The following is a 23802-nucleotide window of genomic DNA, read 5'->3' as shown; positions in this document are numbered from 1 at the left end:
CAACAACTTCCCCTCATTTAGTCTTTTCATACTGCTCATGGGATTCTCGTGGCAAGAAGACGGGGTGATTTGCCATTCCCTCGTAGCCGACCATGGCGTGGTAGCTCTGCATGGCATGGCTCACAGCTTCATTCAGTTGCATAAGCCCCTTCACCACAATGTTAAAAAACTAAGATCATGGCATCTGACTTCATCACTGCTTGGCAAATAGAAGAGGAAAAAGTGAAAACAGTGATAGATTTTATTTTCTTTGGCTCCAAAATCACTGTGGATGGTGACTGAAGCCATGAAATTAAAGGATCCTTGCTCCTTGGAAGGAAAGCTATGATAAACTTAGTGTATTAAAAAGTAAAAACGTCACTTTGCTGACAAACATCCATATAGTCAAGCTGTGGCAGTTGTCATGTATGGGTGTGAGAGCTGGACCATAAAGAAGAGTGCTGAAGAATTGATGCTTTTGAACTGTGGTGCTGAAGAAGACTCTTGAGAGTCCCTTGGACTGCAAGGAGATCAAGTCAGTCAATCTAAAGGAAGTCAACCCTGAATATTCATTGGAAGGACTGATGCTGAAGTTGAAGCTCCAATATTTTGGCCACTTGATGTGAAGAGCTGACTCATTGGAAAAGACCCTACCCTGATGCTGGGAAAGATTGAGGGCAGGAGGAGAAGGGGGCAACAGAGGACAAGATGGTTGAATAGCCTTACTGACTCAATGGACATGAGTTTGAGCAAACTCTGGGAAATAGTGAAGGATAGGGAAGCCTGGCAAGCTGCAGTTCATGGGGCTGCAAAGAGTTGGACAGGACTTAGTGACTGAATAACCTCATTTAGTTTACAAATTCAATTTGGAACCACACAAAATTCCAGTAAAGTTTTATGTAGGAATTTGACAAGCCAATTCTAAAATTTATCTGAAGGGAAAAGTGAGTAGGAACAGTGAGGAAATTTTGAAATAGAAAATTAGTGTTTATGAAGAGAAGACTTACTTTGCTACATTCAAAACATGCCATAAAGCTCTATTAATTAAAATAGTTCAGCATTATTATGAAAATATACAGATAATTAAATAAAATTTCCAACCATGTATACATGGTACACATAGGGATTTAGTACATGACAGAATGCCTTTTAAAACTACTTAGTGAAAGGATGGCTCCTTCAGATAGTCATCTACCCATTTAAAAAATAATTAAGTTAAACTAATCACTCCCACCATGCACAAAAATAAATTCCACACAGATTAAATAACCAAAGATGAAAAAACTGTATAAATACTGGAAGAATATAGAGGAGAATGTTTTTTTCATCTTTGTGGCTCCCTAAGCATCACACAAAATTCAAAAGCAATAAAAGACCAGGATAAAGAGGTTATAAGACATCAAAAGCAAGAGTAAAATACAAGTACAGACTGGAAGAAAATTTCAATATATTTTGAAGGTGAAAGGTAACTATTGAGAATATATGCCAAGCATGTATAAGCCAACAAGAAAAAAAGACGAGTATCACAGTAGAGAAATGGTCAAGGTGTATAGATAGTGTACAGAATGAAAAATGCAAGTAGCCATGACCTGAAAATATGGTGAGATCCACCAGTAATCAGGAAAATGCAAATCCACAAACAAAAATGATTTATCTTTAGTCATCCCAGATTGGTAGTAATGAATATGAAAGATATGGGAAAGTGGGTTCTCTCATTCATCAATGATAGGGTTGTAGGTCATGCCTCTCCAGATAGTCATTTAGTAGATCTATCAAAGTTTTAAAATTCATAAAACATTGACCCATCAATTACTCTTTTAAGAATCTGTTTTATAGAAACACAAAGGTGCATAGTGATATATGTATAAAATTCTTTATCATGACAGCATTAACAAACAAATATAAACAACCGAAATGTCTATCAATAAACATTAGGTAAAATCATTATGGTACATTTATACTGTGCAATGCCAAAGAGTTATTAAAAAGATAGATCTATACAGATACTGATTTGAAAAGATCTCTAAGAAATTATATTAGGTGCAAATGTGTATCTCACAACAACATATAGGGTAATTCTGTTTATGAGGTTATTATGAAAAAGTTATATATATAGCAAAATGTATGATAAAGGTATTTTTATTATAAAAATACAATATGTATTATGTGAATCTTTAAATACATTGAAAAAATCCCATGAGAATATATAATTATTAACAATGATGACCACTGGAACAGGAGGCAAGAATGTGTGTGGAGTGGGAAATTAAGAACTTCTATGTTTTACCTTATAAGCTTTGATAATATCTAATCTTTTACAACCATGTGTTTACTCATGGCTGCATGTGTGTATGGGTGTGTGTAAGAGAGAAAGAGGAGGGTGAGATCTATCGAGTACATCATTTCCCATATTTGCTAGGAACTTTTTGGAATAAATGTGTGGAACTACACTTTGTTGAGTCCTTACCATATATCTGCACATTTATATAACTCACTTTATCTGTGCTGCAACTTTATGAGGGGAGAGTTGCATATGTTAATAGATGCAAAATGAAGACAGGACAGACTTGAGCAAGGTACCAGAACAGGTCTCCTTTCAAGAACTTTCCACTGTACTTTGTGCAGGAGCGTGTAAACAGTGAAAAGACCCTCAACGTATCCATACAATACCAGGGGCTAGAGGAAAACAAGGACAGGGCGTCAGCTTGTGTCAAATACAAAATATTCCTGACTTTTCACATGGAGTGATCTTGGATTATGTTTTCAGCTCTGCCTGCATACTCCTGCCTTCAGCTGGGTTCTATGTCTCTAGCATCAGTCACTGGTTCCCGCATCCTGGCTATACTTCCTAGCATCAGTCACTGGTTCCCGCATCCTGGCTACACTTCCTAGCATCAGTCACTGGTTCCCGCATCCTGGCTACACTTCCTAGCATCAGTCACTGGTTCCCGCATCCTGGTTACACTTCCTAGCATCAGTCACTGGTTCCCGCATCCTGGCTACACTTCCTAGCATCAGTCACTGGTTCCCGCATCCTGGCTACACTTCCTAGCATCAGTCACTGGTTCCCGCATCCTGGCTACACTTCCTAGCATCAGTCACTGGTTCCCGCATCCTGGCTACACTTCCTAGCATCAGTCACTGGTTCCCGCATCCTGGCTACACTTCCTAGCATCAGTCACTGGTTCCTGCATCCTGGCTACACTTCCTTCTCAAACCAAGTCTCTCCCTTTTCCCACACGAGTCTTTTTGCAGTCAGATTCTACAGATCTTCACTCCCTTGGAAGAAAGGCAGATAAGAGACTGCCTGCTTCCTGCTGCCTCAAACCAGCAGAATCTAACCAGGGTCATGCCATGCAAATAGGAACAACTGGATTTGGAAAAGACAAGTGGAGAAAAAGATGACTTTGTTGCTGAACAGACCTGATTTTGAATGCCACCTTTGACACTTATGGTGTGGCTTGCTTGATTTTTTTGACTCCTCATTTTGCTCCTCTGTAAAGCAGGAATGATGATGCTACCTTTTACATGGTGATAAAAATAAACTTACAAAGTGCCTAGTTAATAGCATATGCTCAATAAGTAAATATCACCATCACCACCATTACAACCTCTCTGTAATTATTTTGTCAAGTATACTGAAGTTTCTGTTCATGCAGTCCGTGTCATGGACCATCCCAGCAGCCTAGTGAAGTAACGCAGGATAGCAGTGTCAACCCCCTTTTACAGATGAGGAAACTAGAAAGCAGAGAGGTAAAATGACTCGCCTGGCTTCACACACATCACACAGGACAAAGATGCCTATTTAATCTGCCTTCAGTCATGCGGCCTGTTTCCTTATGTGTCTTAGTATGTTCACCCTACGCACAGTGCCCAGAAAAGGACTGTGGGTAGGTAGATACTCAAAGAATTTCAGTTTCTCATTTGATTTTTCATAAGCTAGGGCCTCTGCTTTCTGTTTTCCCCTATCTCTCTAAAAGATTTATTTTCCACTCTATAAACACCTCGCATTGCAAATATTTTTCCACACCCTATTCAGATGCCCATTTGGGCCACCAAGGAGCCCATCCCCATTTCAAAGGCATGCCAGGGCCCGTCTGCTGTCAGGAGTAGGTAGTTAGAAGTCAGCAGAGGCTGCTAACTTTGCTAATTGAACAGAAGTTATGGCGGCTGCTCTGTGTGCTGTCCATGGTCCTGGAACTATCACCTTTGCTCAACAAGGGCAACGAAAACCTTGTTTTTGCTACAGTCTTCAACCTTGGCCGACAGATGCACTGGGAATAGATTCTGATTTGAGAAACTAGTTGATAATTCCCTGCAAATTGGTCTGTCATGCTTTTTAAGGTTTGTGTGTTCATGGAAAACAGTTTTTAAATTTGCTTTGTGCGTGGATGTGCTCTCTGGCGTCCCCCTCGACTCCTCCAAAGTGTCACAAATGACTTTCCTTGAATTTACCAATTTGCAGGATTAATGTGCTTCTCTCTAGACACCTGTGCCCTAGATAGATTCCAGCCAGCATAGCTGTTTCCATTCCTAAACTCTGACCCGTTTTGCAGGCAAAAGAGACCTGGGTTTTAGGTCACTCCCAATAGGGGCATCCAGCGTGCACGCTAACTCTCGGCCCTGTTTTATCACGCAGCTGTGTGGAGGAGTACAAGCTGGCTCCTGATGGAAAGTCCTGCCTTATGCTGTCAGATGTCTGCGAGGGCCCCAAGTGCCTCAAGCCTGACTCCAAGTTCAATGACACCCTCTTTGGAGAGATGCTACATGGTTACAACAACCGGACCCAGCATGTGAACCAAGGCCAAGTCTTCCAGATGACCTTTAGGTACGGGGCTGATGTCTGCACTTCACTGGTTGAGTTGCTGACCCAGAATCTGGGCAGGGGGAGGAAGCCATGGGTACCATGGGCTAGAGGTCTGGTATACTGGTCAGCATCTCCCTAGACTCACAAGCGCCAATGCACAAAGTGTCAGAAGTCAGCAAAGTCTATTCTCTGAAGTTCCTTTCCACTGACCGAGGCCTTTGTCTACCCCATCCTCCCATTTTCTAACTCTCCACATATTTTAATTTCAATCTTAAATCATCCTATAAGTATAGTTAATGGAATTTTTAATGTAATTAATCTTTCCATCTATTAAAAAGTAAGTATCTTATGTAGGCTATTCAGGCAGTTCAAAAATAAAGACATTTAATGAAGTAGAAAATAAAATTCCCATCACCCAGAAATAGCCAGAATTAATATTTTCTTGAACATTCTTAAAACACCCCTCTCTCTTTCTCTTATCTGTATGTCAGTGAGTAGACAAACATACCAATGTGCCAACTCTCAGTAAAGCTGTTTAGAAATTGCTATTTTTTTCTCACTGGTATGTCAAATACCTCTTTCCCTGTTAATAAATACAGACATACATGTGAAATTAAAAGATGAGTCTACTCTCATATGAGAATAAACAGGAGAGCAACTGGGTTGTCCAAATTATATGAAGATTAGACATGCAGTCTAATTGGGAAAGTCTTCCTGGGAGAGTTGAAGGAATTGGGGCTGTTCTGTCTGGAGATGAGAGGCCTTCAGTGGGATTTATTCGTGCCTCAGAATCTGAAAGCCATAAGATGATACCACGAGAAGAACTGAGAACTGTTCCATACATAAGAAATGTTTGTCTTTTTAAAAATATATATATGTACTTTTAGACAGTTTTGCATAAAAATGTAATAGGATATTATCACAAAGAAAGCTTCACCTATCATTTGCGGTCATGTCAACAGAAGTCAGAACTGGTAAGACACATCGCCATCAGAATCATCCTCATCCTGCCAAATAATTAATAATTGTTGATTGTAGTAGGAGTGGTAATACTAGCTACTATTTATTAAGAAATACTGTATGTCATGGAGTAGGAAATGGCAACCCACTCCAGTATTCCTGCCTGGAAAATCTTATGAACAGTGGAACCTGGTGGGCAACAGTCCATGGGGTCGCAAAGAGTTGGACATGAATGAACGACTAACACACACTGTGTGTCAAGCTCTTTACTAAGTATTTTAGTAATAATGATAGCCACAAACATTAATTTAGTATATGCTGTGGGCATTCTAAGCACTTTCCATCCACTGATGTATGCCATCCTCACAATGGCCCTGTGAAGTAGAGGCTGTTGTCATCCTCTTTATACAGATAAGAAGTGGCAGTGTTCAGTGACTTTCCCAAATCCCCTTTATGGGAAGTTAAAGAGCCAGGACAGTGCAATTACTGCTTCACAATTAAAACCCTTTGAGATACCATGGCCTCCATTTTACAGTTGAAAGTTTTCAATAACAGAGAGGTAAACTGACTTTTTCAGTCTAGTGAGAGGGAAAGTAAGGATTCAGATGTATGTCTGACTTCCCAGCCCTGGTCTTATCTTCTAATCCAACATATCACATCACTTCCCATTTTATAGAACTAGAATGAAAATGTGAACTCCTTAAACTATTCATCTATGTAGCTGTCACATGCTTTTGAGCATCTGCAGTATCCCACCTACCGTGTTGGTTACTTGGAATACAATGGGAAATGAGATAAAAATGGCTTTAGACCTTGCAGTGTTTAGATACAGTGTGTGTGTGTGTGTGTGTGTGTGTGTGTGGCATACAGCCTTAAGTACTTAGTTTGTGGCAGGTATTATGAAGTAAAGATACAGTGTTCCAGCAAATCAATTAACAGCGGGATCTAATTTAGTTGGAGAGAGTGAGGGGTGGGTGCATCTATTGGATTGGAAAGCAATAATAAGGCTCACTGTCTAGTTTCCAGGGGGAGTGTTATTTAACTAATACCTGGAAGATGAATGGGAGTTAGCACTGGAAAGTTTTCAAGCAGAGACAGATGTTCTAAGACGGAAAGGAACTTGACTGACTTCAGAAAATGAAGAATCTGGTGTGGTTGAAGCTGAGAAAGTAGGGGAGGAGTAGTGGGGGGTGAAGGCAGAGTGGTCAGCAATGGCAGATCATGGGGGTCTTGCAGGCCAAGGCTTCATTCTAACAGCAAAGAGGAAAACTCTTAAATGGATAAATAAGGAGCATATGTCATGATTGCGTTGCATTTTTTTCAACTTTATGGTAGCTGTGCGGGGAGTAGATTGCAATGAAAGTGGAAAGGGAGACAGTGGAATGGGGTGAACTAGGTGTCTAGAAGCCACATGAGAATGTTAGCAACTTCAAGCCAGGATGATGGAAACAAAATTGAGAGAGGAGATTTGGGGATATATTTGACAGGGATAATGGACAAGGGCCAGGGAGCAGTTGCAGGCAAAGGGTGAGGTTGAGGATGACAAAAGTGACTGGCAGTCTCACAACAATTTAATGGCGGGATTGAGTTCTCCCACTCCCAGTAGTGTTCTTTCTACCACCCAGATGCTCAAGCAGAGACGGATGGCACTCGATCAGAAAAACCCTGCGAGATATTTAAAGGCAATCTGGATGAGCTACTCAATTCTGAGATTCTAGAATCTGGATTTTCTATCGTTTTAATAGTAGACTATTAAACCTGTGTTAAGCATGATGATGGGTAGAATATTGCTGCCTGGAATCAAAAGGAAGAATTCAACTGCCCCTCACCTTCAAGAAAGGAATCTACAAATGTGCAAGAAGACACCCACACAATTAGAAAACAAACATGTGAAAATTGAATTTGCAAAGATATGTTCCAGGGAATGTCAGTGGTTTTCAGAGTTCCCATCTGAAGACTTTCAAAAGAATTTAGAAGGAATGATAAAAGGCTTCATTAAGAACAAAGCTTATGAACTGGAGTTTGCAGTGATGACAAAGCATAGTGCTTCCTGGGTGGGAGAAGAGCTATAGTCATTTTCATGTTCAGGAAGGAACATGCAGAAGCCTGGATATATTGATAAATGAGAGGGAGAGATAGGAAAGAAAATCTCCAGATTGACCCAGCTCCAAAATCCAGCCCTATTCATGGCCAGCAGAAGTCTTTCTGCCTCATCTTTTAACTGCGGTTTTTTGCCCTATCCCAGTCACTGTGATATGGGCACATTGCTTGTTTTATGTAGTTTGATTTCCCACAGCAACTATGAGAGTGACTGGCATGTGATAAATGATCAAATCCATGAGTTCCCACTCTCAAGGTTGAAGATTACCTTGGTCCAAATGAAGGACACAGCACAGATTGGGAAGTAAGGTATTGGATCCTGAGGGGGGGCATCATGGAATCTCGGGATCTCGTTTGCATGTGGGGAAGGGCCTTCGCTAAGGTCACAAGGCAAGTCATTTGAGAACTGGCCTGTGAACTCTGATCTCCTGATGATCTAGCAGGCTTGCCTTCCCCCTGTCAATAGATTGGTTGATAAGAGAGAGCTTGGCCCCTTGAAGGCTGATCTGGGAGTTTCCGGGCTCACACGGAATTTTAGCCCCATCAGGAGTCTTCCTTCTGCCTCAAACACTCTGTTTATTGCTCCTCGCCATTCAGTCTTAGGTTATCCCTGAATAGCTAGGGCCAGTCCACCCTGATTTGCTCGTGGAAGGGAGTATAATGAACAGATCACACTCTTCTCTTTTGACAACAGCCTCCAGATTCAGGGAACTCCCTAGACTCCCATTATATTAGAATAGCCCGTTTCACCAGCTCACTCATCCTTGGCTTCAGTTAAACTTTCTTTGCAATTATTTCTGTCCCCAGACCATGTCACCAGTTAGAGCCCCATGCTCAGGCGGTCGCCTTCCCTCTGTGGGAAGGTGAGTGGCTTCTAATGAGTCTAAATTTATCTCTTTCAAAAGTCTCCTTTCCTGAGCCCCAGATAAGGGGGTGCTGGGGCTCCTCTGTCCTTCAGGCTCCAGAAGACAGGCCTGCACGGTTCTTCAGCACCAAGGGCTGTTGTCATTTCCTTCCTGCCCCTCCTCCTCCCCCCCTCCCGGAATCTCCGGTCCAGCCCTCCAGAGTACCCAGTCATCTTCCCATATGTCCCATCTCCTGGCAACGGCCTGGCCTGGCCTGCGATTGCAAACCCTCTCCCAGTTACAGACTCTGCTCTGTGACAATCCCCATGCTGCTCTGTCAGCCCCACCCCGTGCCCCCACCTGGATGCCCACACCTGGTGACTGCCGACAGGAGACAGGTCTGCCGCTCATGCCCTCTCTTGAATCTCTGAAAGCACAGCCTGGATTTCTGCTTTACAGAAGTCCTGCATTTCAAGTTTCTGAACTGGGCAAGCTCTTAAAGATCAACAGATGCTCACCCCTTACCGTGTAGCTGGGGAAACTGAGGCCCGGGGATGGATATTATTTACCCAGTGCTTGTCATGATCTGGGGCCCTTCTGAGACTGAAAGTTTGAGTCTGTGAGTCCCAAACCACTGTTCTCCTGGCCTCTGGTTCTGTTACAGGTGACGTACGTCACCTCTCCACGTCCCCATCTTAGCACGTGGCCAGAAGGGCCACCTGCTTCACTCGGCTTCTAGTGAGAACGTGGATACCTTTGGGGGCTGCCAGACTCATAATGAGGGGGGATCTTAGGCAAACCCCACTTCCATAGATGTGACTCTGCAGAAACCTGACCCCCTTCCTAGCCACCTTGTAGGTTGTTGAATGTAGGATGCAGCTCGTCTCTGGGAGGGGAACATGGGGAGAGTTTAGGACCCTGACAAGTCCAGGAATCATCCACTGTGTGGGAGGATGAAGTACAGAGCACCTGGAAAGACGCACAGGGAAACACTGACAGCGTGAGAGCGATAAGGAGAAGCAGGCAGAGGGACAAGGCAGAGGCGTGCGAGACGAGGATGGAGGAGATGTGCAGTGGGGGTCAGAGGGACAGGAGGCGGGGCTGAGACACAGAAGGAGATACAGAGGACGACAAGGGCTGAAGAGATGAGAAGTTAAATGGTGAAAGGTGAGGGAGTCAGGGAGGCGTGAAGGGTGAAAGGCTTAAAGGAGAGACCCGAAATGACGGGAAAGAAGGACAGACTAAAGTCACAATAGCATTTACTCCCAGGAGGGAGTAGGTGTTGTTTTAAGAGTCTGGATGGTGTTGAGAGAGAGCTCTGGATTAGGAATCAGGTTCAGATGGATTATGAAAGCGCGTAAAAGCCTTTGGTAAAATGCCAAGTTCTGAGGAAATGTGGAAAGTCAAATATCTCACCTCTGAATTGCCCCCAAACTCAGTAAGTGATGCAAAGCATTGCTGTTTCTCATCCCTTCTGGTGAACTCTGCTGGTCTTAATGACCCATACAGGCTCACTGTCAGAATTCCCTTCCCTTAACTCTCGATGAGGGAGAGGCTGGCAGAGACTGTTGGAGCGAGATAAACTCACAGGAGGTTGGTGGTGTTTGTTGTTTAACTTGTTTGCTGGTTTGTATTCCACTTCCCCCTTCTTGCCCATCCTTATTCATTCTGCCTCATTTTTATTATAAAGAAAGGTCAACTTCGGTTACAGATGGCAGAAATTTAGATAAACATCAGTCAAGGACTATTATTGAGGCTGAAGTCTCAGAAGTTGCAGCAAGAAGACATTGCTTAAGCATGGGGGCTGAGCGAATACAATTGTACATTTTGCAGACGCCTCATCAAAAAGAAGATGGTTCTGCCAGCTGCAGACACCGGCTCATAGGCCTTCCCAGATGACCTCCAAAGAGTGTAAGGAGGTCACGAAAGATTTACTAGAAAGGCTATTTCCAGTCTGGGTTGCTTATCAGACATGCATGTTGTACACATGAATAAGATGACAATTTGGGTAAGATGTGGCATTCAGGATGAAGCACCACCAACCCACCTCTGATGAAGCAGAAAGATTCTCTTTAAAGATTTGAGGAAAGCTGGCTTTCACTTGTGGCACCCACTTATTCCCCCGCCGAAGGGCCTGAGTCACATCTTATTAAGTGGCTCCAAAGCTGTGGTTTCTCTGCTGCCTTCCTGGGACATGGTTAATTGTACACGCTGCTCCTGATCATTCCCTGTCTCCTACTCTTTAATCATGTGCATACTTTTTTATTTGCCAGGTCCTCTACTACATACTCTATGTTTTCTCACTTAAATCTTTCCAAGACCTATTGCAAAGTAGCCCTTGACAACTTGGTTTTACAAAAAAGAAAAAGAAATGAATATGCCGGTCAGACTGCATTTTACTGTGTCTTGGTGACACATGACTTCAAAACCTTAGAGGCATCTCGAAAAGTCTGTGTGTTGCTCATACCACACGCTCTGGAGAGAATCACAGTAGTTGTGCTCATTCTGGTGTTTGGGAATCTGGACTGAGGGGACATTCTCTTCCCGTGCTTCCATGAATGCTGTCATGGCAGGGAAGGAACTTGGCTTCCCCACTGCCTCCTAGAGGGCACATTCTGCTCACACTCCATTGGCCACATTAAGTCATGGTCATGGTGCCTCTCCAGGGGTTAAGCTGAGACATAAGATTCCATTATGTGCAGATAGGGCTTCCCTGGTGGCTCAGAAGATAAAGAATCCGCCTGCAATGTGAGACACCTGGGTTCGATCCCTGCGTTGAGAAGATCCCCTGGAGGAGGGCATGGCAACCCACTCCAGTATTCTTGCCTGGAGAATCCCATGGACAGAGGAGTCTGGCGGGCTACAGTCCACAGGGTCACAAAGGGTCGGACATGACGAAGCACAGCATGGCATGTGCAGAGAAGCAGAGACCCAGAAATATGGGGACATCAGTTCTGTCCACCACACTGAGGCTCAGAGATGTTTGGCTACCTAGCCTGATAGTCATACAGCCGAACTGATAGCACGCAGGTCTAACCACAAAGCCCCCTTAGCAGGACTGCCTCCAGACTCCCAGGATGCTCTGCTTCACATCAGCCCCTCTAAGAACTGTCATTAGACTTCTGTTCTCTTGTCAATTTTCTTCATTCAGTTCACAGAGAACCATAGGCTATAGATGGGAGAACTTTGGAGAACAGTTTGTATAAACCCCTTCATTTGCCTGAGGGAATTTATGTAAATTACCTAAAATCACATATAACTAGTGAATGAATAAGCCAGGCCTCCAACCCCCAGTCTCTTGGACTTCTCTATTCACTGGCAAGATTTAGGTATATAGCATCCACCTTCTCCACTGTATGGGTGGTAACATCAAGGCCAAGGTTCCATAAAGAATTAACAGCAGAGCCAGGCCTGGAAGCTGTTTTTCTGCACTCTTAGGCCTGGGTGTTTTGTAATATACCACAATCTTATTGTAAAAAGAAAAAAGAAAAAAAAGCAAAGGAGGCAAGTAGTGGAGAAATTATCAGTTGAAAGTAGCATAGCTTTTGGCTTTGAAGGACAGTCCCAAGCCTCTCTATTTAGTAACACTCTAGCTCTTGGTGAAATCTGCAAATGACCACCTGGAGACACATCTCTGTGCTGCCTTCTCTGGGGGGTTGATGGTGAGATCTTGGAAGTGGACTGAGGGACAGAACTTGGAGGCTGGATCACAAGAGTCCCAGGGACTGTTTTCCCTTGGGTCCTCACTCCTTGGCTAGCTGTGAAGAGTCACCTTTCTGTGTCCCCATTTTCCCAAAATTTACTAACATCACCTGCAGGGGTCAGGCCCCACATGGTGAGATCTTGGAAGTGGACTGAGGGACAGAACTTGGAGGCTGGATCACAAGAGTCCCAGGGACTGTTTTCCCTTGGGTCCTCACTCCTTGGCTAGCTGTGAAGAGCCTCCTTTCTGTGTCCCCATTTTTCCAAAATTTACTAACATCACCTGCAGGGGTCAGGTCCCATATGTCGGGTGTCCCTTAGGTCACAAAGTCTTCATTCCTGTTCTACCACTTCCTGGTGATCACTCTTGGCCACTCTCTCCTTCTGATTCCTGTTGTCCCTTCTGTATATTAAGGTGGGGGCAGAGCTCAGATGAAGACTGAGGGCTTCTGACCTAGAATATAGCACTTTTTTTTACTCAGCTTCATAGCTCGTCAAGTCTTTCCTACTCATCTGATGATAAGGAATCACCTTGCGCTGTTCCGAGACCCACCAATCATTTTTTGCCCCAGATAAGGGACCTGGGAAAGTGAATTTCCACTGTATCCCCAGGTTGTTCCCATGACCTACCAATCTGGGGTTGTTGTTATTTAGTTGCTAAGCTGTGTCCAACTCTGTGACCTCATTGATTGCAGCACGCCAGGCTTCCCTGTCCTTCACTATCTCTCAGAGTTTGCTCAAATTCATATCCATTGAGTCGTGATGCCATCTAACCATCTCATCCTCTGCCACCTCCTTTTCCTCCTGCCCTCAACCTTTCCCAGCATCAGGGTCTTTTCCAACGAATTGGCTCTTTGCATCAGGTGGCCCAAGTATTGGAGCTTCAGCTTCAGCATCAGTCCTTCCAGTGAATATTCAGGGTTGATTTCCTTTAGGACTGATTGGTTTGATCTCCTTGCAGTTCAAAGGACTCTCAAGAGTCTTCTCCAGCACCACAATTCAAAAGCATCAGTTCTTCATTGCAGAGTCTTCTTGAGGGTCCAACTCCCACATCTGTACATGGCTACTGGAAAACCCACAGCTTTGACTATGTGGACCTTTGTCAGCAAAGTGATGTCTTTGCGTTTTAATATGCCGTCTAGTTTTGTCATAGCTTTCCTTTCAAGGAAGAAGCATCTTAATTTCATGGCTGCATATCTAAGATGCCAAGTTCTAGAGTCTGAGTCCTACCTTGCCGCTTGTCCATGGCCTGACCTGGGGTGCATTAGTTCATTAAGCTCACCTTTCTCATCTCTGTGTCAGGAATAAGAACAAGACCCACTTCCTGGTGATACTGTGATGATTAGATGAGATTGATGAGACCCCTGTTTTGTTCCTATTCTCAGCAGATGGGGAGGACCATGGTGCCACAGCAAGTGGCCAAGTCAGTAACTAAAGAGGAGTCTTAGGCAGAGGCCATCCTTATGTGCCCAGTTCTGCAGGCACTTGATCCCATTCTTGGCTGTGATCCAACACAAAGTGTCAGCGTGCCACCACGAGAAGGAACAGGATCCGAATCCCACACCTGCCATTTCCTGGCTGTGTGATTTTGGACTTCTCTCTTAATCTCTCTGAACTGTAAGATCTTTAACAGTGAAAGTGGATTTTTACCCCCAAAGTATCCTCAAATAGCTATTTATTGTTCAGTCGCTAAGCCAGCTTTTTCACTCTTCTCTTTCACTTTCATCAAGAGGCTCTTTAGTTCCTCTTCACTTTCTGCCTTTAATGTGGTATCATCTGCATATCTGAAGTTGTTGATATTTTTCCCAGCAATATTGATTCCAGTTTGTGCTTCATCCAGTCTGGCATTTCGCGTGATGTTCTCTGCATATAAGTTAAATAAGCAGGGTGACAATATACAGCCTTGACGTACTCCTTTCCCAATTCTAAACTAGTTTGTTGTTCCGTGTCCGGTTCTAACTGTTGCTTCTTGACCTGCATACAGGTTTCTCAGGAGACAGGAAAGGTGGTCTGGTATTCCAATCTCTCTAAGAATTTTCCACAGTTTGTTGTGATCCACACAGTCAAAGGTTTTAGCGTAGTCAGTGAAGCAGAAGTAGATTTTTTTTTCTGGAATTCTCTTGTTTTTTCTATGATCCAGCATCTGTTGGCAATTTGATCTCTGCTTCCTCTGCCTTTTCTAAATTCAGCTTGAACATCTGGAAGTTCTCAGTTCACGTACTGCTGAAGCCTAGCTTGAAGGATTTTTGAGCATAATCTTACTAGTATCATGTGAAAAGAGCTATAGTAGGGATTCAAAAAGCTAATAAGCAAGGTCCTAGATGCGGTAGGCTTTCAGTAAATGTGGTTTTCTCTTCTTTCAGTTGCTTTCCTTTCCCCGCAATTCCAAAAGCCATGCTGTAGATGAAAATGTTTTCTGGTGCATTCCCTCAGATCTTATCTCTGGACTGGAGTCATGGTCATCCTCCCAACTTCTTACAACTAACCTCTCCAGGTGTTTTGGTGAATACATTGCTTTGGTGATATGCCCAGCACAGAGATAGAAATGTAGTCCTTCATGCTTGCTCCATGGGTCTCTTGGAGATAGACAGCTCAGCCAGCAGTGTGAGATGGGGAAGCAGCGAAGGTCACCTTCTTGTGGGGGTATTTATCCAGTCTTTGCAAAGATATAATCTCGCTGATGTGCTGTATCACCCGCATCCTCTAGGGTAGCCCCCTTTGTTTCTGTCTGAATGACCTACAGTGAAATAAACCTAAATAGAAATGTGAAATTGAGAGGCTCATGTGTGCCCCATGTGGAACTTGATAACCTGGGCCCAGATCCAAAGGTTCCAGAACTATGTTTATCTACCACCTCTGGAGTGATACTAAAAATATTTAATGAGTGGCATAGAATCGGCGTTGACCAATTGAAAAGGATGTCCGTCCCAGGAGAATGAAGGCTCAGCAGTAAGCCTTACTGGACCCTCTATTAGTCTTGATCACCTTCTAGCTTTTCTGATTTTCTCCCCCTCCTCTCAACTCATCACATGTTTTGGTATGTTTCTCGACACCTGTAAGCATGATTGATATTGTAAAGCTGTTTCTCCTTTTCCTTCTGAAGCTGGTTGCTGAGGGGCATAGGCAGATATTCCTCCTGTGGCACACGTGGGCAGAGCAGGTTGCCTGTTGTACTTTGCACATGAGAAAACGGAAGCTTAGAAAAGCGAGGTGTGGCTTCCGTGGTGCCACGCGTTGATGGTCTGAGACCATGTGATCGTCAAAGAATAGGAAAGCAAATAATAGCTCATCATCTTCATTTTACACAAAACCTCCATCTAAAGATAGGAATCTCCCATATGTCTGCTCAGAGCCAGGACTCAGTACACAAGAAATGTGCCAGGGCTTCTCAAACCCTTACGTGCTTCCAGATGCCAGGGGGGCCTGCTAAAACACAGGCTCTGGCTGGGTTGTGGGGAAGGCCTGAGACATTGCATTTCAAATGAACTCCTGGGTCCGAGGACCAGTTTGAATAGCAGAGTGGTAAGCTGGACTTTATGCTAAATGTGAGGCCAGGTTAGGCCTGAGGCTGGAGAAGGATGGCTGCCCCTCCATTTACCTGTTTGAAAGCAGCAACTGAGTCCCAAGACCAGCAGCGCTGGGACACCACGGAGTCCCGGAGGAGTCTCCCCCTAAGTGACCAAGGGCAGAGATGGTTTTGGACTTACAGCAGCCGGGGTGGACAGTGCCGTCCTGCAATTCAAGAGGCCCCTAGTGCATAATGCAGCGTAACTCATTCTCTGCATCCGCTTGTCGGCTCTGGTGACTGATGGGTACAGGGATGCAGAGCATCAGTACCAGTGGGGGAGGCACTTATCTTGACCCCAGGGTCCTGAAGCTGCAGCTGGGCGCCCAGATCTGAGCCCCCCCGCTCTGCCCGCTCCACAGCTCCAGCCATCATTGGATGCCGTGGAAAATACTTTCCAGTGGAGAGCTGAGCTGCAGTCTGCATTAGATCAAAGGTGGAAGGCAGACTCCTTGAAAATCCGTGAGAAATCCATTTGGGAAGGGACATTAGTCTGGGCGAAGCTTTATTATTCTTAAGTGCTGAGACCAAAATCTTATACCGTCAACACTCATTAGTTTAATTGGGGACAGAAAGAGAGTAGTAAAATTAAGACCAGTGGAAGATGCTTTTTATTTATTTATTTTTGTGGGGAGCTGGGAATTGCAATCCATTTTTAAACAAGGCCTCTCCCATCTCCCTCCCTAATTACAGACAGGGAAGAAAGAAGAATAACTGCTTTATTTTTAAAATCATTTTATTGTCAGTGTTCACATCTCTAAATATATTGCGTGTGGTCATTTTACGTGGAAAACAAATTATACACAGCTTATTTTGAATTCTCCAACTACCCTGAAGATACATCTCTTGTCTGCATAAGGTGCTAAACAGCCAGGTCCATTTCACTCCTCTTTCCAGTTTTCTACTCAACGTCCCCCTCCTTTTGGTTTTGTTTTTTAACTTTCAAAATCCCTGACTACATTCTTTTTTTCTTGGAGGGGGATGCTTATTGGAACCACTGAGGCATCTGAACCAGAGACAGTTTTTAAGGAACCAGTTTCATTACACTCAAAGGCAGGCAGTAACTCAGGCTGGTCTCAGCACTTGGAAGGAAAAGTTGGTAGGGAAGCTTTGGAGCAGATAAGGATAGATTGTAATTAGCACAGTAATTGTAATTAGCAGAGCAATTGTAATTAGCACAGTGATTGTTTGTTCATAATGGGTGCTTCCAAAGTGACTCCAGGCAGTTTGTTCTCTTAAGTATCTTCTGCCATTTCCCCCCGGTGATCTTGTTTACACTGCTAATACACAAACGTGCTTAGCAATCTCTTTTATAAATGAACACTCCAAAGGTACAAGCCAACCCAGCCCCTGGCCAAGCATTATACATCCTTAATTAATGGAGTCCCCAGCACTGAAAATTTACTATATTTGCACTATGCTAAGGCAATGCCTGTATATTACTCTCTGAAGAAATCACACTTCAGAAGTCATTTGTTATTGTTATTGTCATTCTGCTAATTACATGAGGGAATGGGGTGTTGCCACAGGACTGTACTTGAGGTCAGAGATTGCATTCCTGGCTTTACCACTTATTCTGATTTGTCATTTAATAAGTTTTCATTAAAGGACATCTCTGATGCGTTAGGCGTGGGGGATGAAAAGATAGAGGCAGGCAAGGTCCCTATTCTGATGTAAATGGACCGCTGGCCCAGCCTTGGTATCCTAGGCAGCAGGGAAGACTTCCTGACAGAGATGCTGGCTAAAACCTGGAGGATGTGATGAACAGTGAGCTATGTGGGAGAGTGCTCCAGACAAGTAAAAGCACAGAACATCAGCAGACATGAACGTCAAGGTGGATCATGAAGAGGGTGTGAGGATGGGATGGTAGATATAAACCATGATGAACAATGGACCTTCAATCAGAAAGGGCTATTTAAGCACCACAGGAATGGGACCATTACTGGCTGTAAGACTCTGCCTGGTCTTCTAACCTTTCTGAGCCCAGACTGCTCATCACTAAATCAGGGAACATAATAATACCAATCCCAGCGGAGAATTACGGTGGGGAGGGGGAGGTGATGAGAAAAGCCAGGTTAAAATGCTCTGCAAAGTGTAGAGATGTGTGCAAATGTTAGTGACATTTTCCTAACATGAATCTGAGCATCTGTGAGATACCACTTACTCCAAAATTATGTGCTGGAGTGTGCATCCTGGCACATTGGAGATCATGTGAGATGCAAATTCACCAGCAGTCCTTTCTTTGTATTCCTTCCAGAGAAATGCAAAAAGTAAGTCTATTCTAAGCTCACATTAATAAGCCTACGCATATGAATCAAGAAAATTAATTTTTAGGGAAATATTTCCATCTCAGGGAGATGCCCTGAATAGAAATGTATTTAGTAACAATTCAATGAAAGATATGATCACAGTTTATTAGATGTGAATTAATACAGAAAACTCCAAGGGCAGTGGCTGGGGTTTTATGTAACATCACCACTGAAAAATTACTATTAATGATAATGCAGCGAAACACCTCAAAGGTGGCTTTTAAGAGTCCAAAATGAGCATTTATTTTTATGTCTCATAAGATCCTCCGAGGAGCCCATTAAGTGGGCAGTTAATTAGCAGGCACACGCCAGGAGCTTATCGTGTAGGCATTTGGGTACCCCAGTACTGGTTAATTCAGTGTATCCCTAACCACTTTGAAAGAGCCTTAACTTCGAGTCAGCCAGCCACCTCTCCACCCGCCCACTGTGAATGTCCTCCTGCTTTGACCTTGAAGCTGTTTAGCTTGTTTTGGATGCTTTCCAGAACCAGAGGAAAGAAAAAGGACAGAGGGATTGGTCTCCCTTGCCATCTCATAGCTGAGAGAACTGAAGTTACACCAAGGGATAGTTTTCCAGTTTTCTGTTAATTAACAAACTACTTCTAAGGAGGTATTGAGGACCCAGTCACTGGAAAGATACAAGCCCAGAAGCCATACCAGCATCTTGCAGCTGTACTTGCAAAGAAGGTAGAAACTCAGCTTGAAATTAAACTAAACTGCAATTACATTCTCCTTCAGCCCTGTGGTTCAATCAATTAATATACATTGAGTACTTATTATGTGTTAAGTCCTGGAGATGCAAGCTGAGCGAGACTCACAGAGTTGAACATGAGTGTAAAGGGGAAAAGAATGTTCTTTTCCTTGGTATTATCTAAGTCTGTGCTTGTTCACTTTTTCCTTTCTCTAGGGGCTGGGATCCATCCCTGTGAGATATAATCATCAACGAAGAAAACAGAGACATACGTTGCAAATTCAGGAGTCACTGTACCGGGTGGGGCATATCCCATTTGTCCACCTCCCACTGAAGTCTCCCAGTACCTTTCTACTCACTCACCTCAGCCTTAAAAGGTTTCCTGCTCTTTGTCTCAATGAAATGGAGTTCAGACTCATCACCCCTATTGCAGTAACCTTGAATAAGATCAGGTTCAGATTGCTTTAGTTTTTCTTTTTCTTTTTTTCCTGATCCAGGATCTCATCTAGTGCTCCATCAGAGCAAACTTGTCCTGGACAATGTCCGTCGAGGAAGACTTTATCTGAGTCTGTTGCAGTCAAGGGAGGGAGGTCTGGACTCGGTTCCACAGGAGCAAAGCTGAGGCCATGGGAGTGGAAAAGCCCTGAAGGACTTCAGGGGCGGGGGACCAGGGGGCTCTGCCTCACACAGTGCAGTCGTTTCTGAATCTGCAACTCGTGTCTCTGCTTTTTTCATTGATGATTACACTCAAAGAGATGACTCCCAGATCCTTGAGAAAGACATTCTTGGGTTATAAAACTGGCAAGAGGCTTTTTAAAAGATTTACCTATCACAGGGCAGAGAAGGAATTTACAGTGATGAGTCGTCTGAAGGAAATGCTCTAAAAGAAGGAAAGTCAGGGACCCAGACCTGAAGAAGCAGCCCGCCTGAAGTGTGACCAAGCTGCGCAGACCTTAATCCAGCTTAGCCATCACCTTAGCTTTAGTTGCTTGTCTCCTTAGGCACCTCTTGGCTGGACAGTGGGCAGGCTCATTGTTTTAACTGATTTTTTTAATAGGCATTACATTTACAAAGTTCAAGAATAAAAACAATATAAAAGACATCCCAGGGAGTCCAGTCTAAGGCTCTGTGATGACCTAGAGGGGTGAGTTGGTGGGAAGGGAGGGAGGCTCAAAAGGGAGGTGCTATACCTATAATTATGACTGATTTACATTGCTGCATGACAGAAACCAACACAAAATGTAAAAATTTAAAAAAAAATCCAGTAAGGAATGGTATTCCTTTCTGTGTTTCTCTCTATTCATTTTCTCCTACCTGATCCTCACTATTATTAGTTTCTTGAGTATTTTTCCAGTGTTTCTTTATAAAAATTCAAGAAAATAAGTTTAAATAGCGTTCTCCCTTTTCTGTCACAAAAGATACATAAAATATATTGTTTTTTATGCATCCACCCAACTTAGTTATATTTCTTAAAGATCTCTCCACAGGAAAGACATTTTTCAGCCGTAACACAATGAACATTCTAATGTTGGGGTTTGGAATCCCACTGGTGAATACCACACCACTGTGGAAAAACTAGGACCCCAGGTAGATGGGGAAATCTGGGCTGTGAAGGTGAGTGATTCCACTTCTTGGACTGTTGGGCCTCACACAGGTGATGCAGATGATGTCCCCTTTCTTGGCCTGATCTCTTCATATGTGAAATAAGCATCCTTCCACCTCATTGTGTTGCTGTGAGAAAACTAAGATAAGAAAATTAAGGAACCTGATCCTTAAATAAAAGTAACTGTACTGGTACTAGTAACAGTAATAGCAAGAACTATTATTATTCATAGTAATAATAATATAGCATTTACCCCCCCACCAGGTACCACTGAATCTTCATTCCATCAAAAATATTACCTATTCATTCCATCAAAGATTAAATACCTGTTACATGCCACTCAGGTTCTAGGGAACCAGGACTCAACAGAACAAAATGCATAAAAACCCTGCCTTTGTGTCCACACACCACGTTTTCTTTATCCATTCTTCTGTGGATAGGGCTGCAGTGAACAGTGGGGCACATGTGTGTCTTTGAATTATGATTTTCTCAGGGTATGTGACAAGGAATGGGATTGTTGGGTCATCAGTTCAGCTCAGTTCAGTCGCTCAGTCGTGTCCACCTCTTTGTGACCCCATGAACTTCAGCACGCCAGGCCTCCCTGTCCATCACCAACTCCTGCAGTTTATCCAGACTCATGTCCATTGAGTCAGTGATGCCATCCAGCCATCTCATCCTCTGTCGTCCCCTCTCCTCCTGCCCCCAATCCCTCCCAGCATCAGGGTCTTTTCCAATAAGTAAACTCTTTGCATGAGGTGGCCAAAGTATTGGAGTTTCAGCTTCAACATCAGTCCTTCCAGTGAACACCCAGGACTGATCTCCTTTAGGATGAACTGGTTGAATCTCCTTGCAGTCCAAGGGACTCTCAAGAGTCTTCTCCAACACCACAGTTCAAAAGCTCAATTCTTCGGCGCTCAACTTTCTTTATAGTCCAACTCTCACATCCATACATGACCACTGGAAAAACCACAGCCTTGACTAGACAAACCTTTGTTGGCAAAGTAATATCTTTGTTTTTTAGTATGCTGTCTACGTTGGTCATAACTTTCCTTCCAAGGAGTAAGCATCTTTTAATTTCATGGCTGCAGTCACCATCTGCAGTGAGTTTGGAGCCCAAAAAAATAAAGTCTGACACTTTTTCCACTGTTTCCCCATCTATTTGCCATGAAGTGATGGGACCGGATGCCATGATCTTAGTTTTCTAAATGTTGAGCTTTAAGCCAGCTTTTTCACTCTCCTCCTTCACCTTCATCAAGAGGCTTTTTAGTTCCTCTTCACTGTCTGACATAAGGGTGGTGTCATCTGCATATCTGAGGTTATTGATATTTCTCCTGGCAATCTTGATTCCAGCTTGTGCTTCATCCAGCCCAGCATTTCTCATGCTGTACTCTGCATATAAGTTAAATAAGCAGGGTGATAATATACAGCCTTGACGTACTCCTTTTCTTATTTGGAACCAGTCTGTTGTTCCATGTCCAGTTCTAACTGTTGCTTCCTGACCTGCATACAGGTTTCTCAAGAGTCAGGTCAGGTGGTCTGGTATTCCCATCTCTTGAAGAATTTTCCACAGTTTGTGGTAATCCACACAGTCAAAGGCTTTGGCATAGTCAATAAAGCAGAAATAGATATTTTTCTGGAACTCTCTTGCTTTTTCAGTGGTCCAGCAGATGTTGGCAATTTGATCTCTGGTTCCTCTGCCTTTTCTAAAACCAGCTTGAACATCTGGAAGTTCACAGTTCATGTATTGCTGAAGCCTGGCTTGGAGAATTTTGAGCATTACTTTACTAGCGTGTGAGATGAGTGCAGTTGTGTGGTAGTTTGAACATTCTTTGGCATTGCCTTTCTTTGGGATTGGAATGAAAACTGACCTTTTCCAGTCCTGTGGTCACTGCTGAGTTTTCCAAATTTGCTGGCATATTGAGTGCAGCACTTTCACAGCATCATGTTTCAGGATTTGAAATAGCTCAACTGGAATTCCATCACCTCCACTAGCTTTGTTCTTAGTGATGCTTTCTAAGGCCACTTGACTTCACATTCCAGGATGTCTGGCTCTAGGTGAGTGATCGCACCATCATGATTATCTGGGTCATGAAGATCTTTTCTATACAGTTCTATGTATTCTTACCACCTCTTCTTAATATCTTCTGCTTCTGTTAGGTCCATACCATTTCTCTCCTTTATCGAGCCCATCTTTGCATGAAATATTCCTTTGGTATCTCTAATTTTCTTGAAGAAATATCTAGTCTTTCCCATTCTGTTGTTTTCCTCTATTTCTTTGCATTGATAGCTGAGGAAGGCTTTCTTATCTCTCATTGCTATTTTTGGAACTTTGCATTCGAATGGGAATATCTCTCCTTTTCTTCTTTGCTTTTTGCTTCTCTTCTTTTCACAGCTATTTGTAAGGCCTCCTCAGACAGCCATTTTGCTTTTTTGCATTTCTTTTCCATGGGGATGGTCTTGCTCCCTGTCTCCTTTACAATGTCACGAACCTCAGTCCATAGTTCATCAGGTGCTGTATCAGATCTAGTCCCTTAAATGTATTTCTCACTTCCACTGTATAATCATAAGGGGTTTGATTTAGGTCAGATGGTAGTTCCAGTTTTAGTTTTTTGAAGAATCTGCATACTGTTTTCCGCAGTGACTGTATCAGTTTGCATTCCCACCCACAGTGCAAGAAGGTCTCCTTTTCTCCATACCCTCTCCAGCATTTATTGTTTGTAGATTTTTTTGATGATGGCCATTCTGACTGGTGTGAGTGATACCTCATTGTCGTTTTAATCTGCATTTCTCTAATAATTAGCGATGTCGATCATCTTTTTATGTGACTCTTGGACATCTGTATGTCTTCTTTGGAGAAATGTCTATTTAGGGCTTCTGTACACTTTTTAATTGAGTTGTTTCTCGTTTTGATCTTGAGCTGCATGAGCTGATTGCGTGGCGTTTGATCCCTTACCAGTTGAGACTGACACATATTCACTACCCCGAGTGAAACAGCCAGCTAGTAGGGACTTGCCGTAGAGTGCAGAGCTCAGCCTGGTGCCCTGTGGTGATCTGGACGGGTGGGATGGTGGGTGGGGTGGGAGGGGGGTTCAGAGGGCGGATATACGTATTCATAGAGCTGGTTCACGATGTTGTAGAGCAGAAACCAACATAGCACTGTGAGCACTGAGAACAGATAAACAGAAGCCCTGACCTCATGAGTGGTCGTCTAGTGTGGGAGACAACCAACCAATGAATATATA

At 43.5% G+C, this 23802-nt stretch overlaps 1 protein-coding gene across 1 annotated transcript in view; it reads left to right on the top strand.

Annotated features, from left to right (window-relative positions):
• The window catches only part of ASTN2 (astrotactin 2), a 984610-nt gene that overhangs the window by 636267 nt on the left and 324541 nt on the right, over positions 1–23802 (top strand). The window contains exon 13 of the mRNA XM_065946624.1: positions 4619–4807. Coding sequence (XP_065802696.1) covers positions 4619–4807 — 189 coding nt within the window. The remainder of the gene's footprint in view (positions 1–4618; positions 4808–23802) is intronic.

This window comes from Muntiacus reevesi, chromosome 10 (assembly GCF_963930625.1).
Source record: "Muntiacus reevesi chromosome 10, mMunRee1.1, whole genome shotgun sequence".
NCBI classification, from domain to species: domain Eukaryota; kingdom Metazoa; phylum Chordata; class Mammalia; order Artiodactyla; family Cervidae; genus Muntiacus; species Muntiacus reevesi.
The sequence above is the reverse complement of the archived record's forward strand: the minus strand, read 5'-3'. Positions and strand labels throughout refer to the sequence as shown.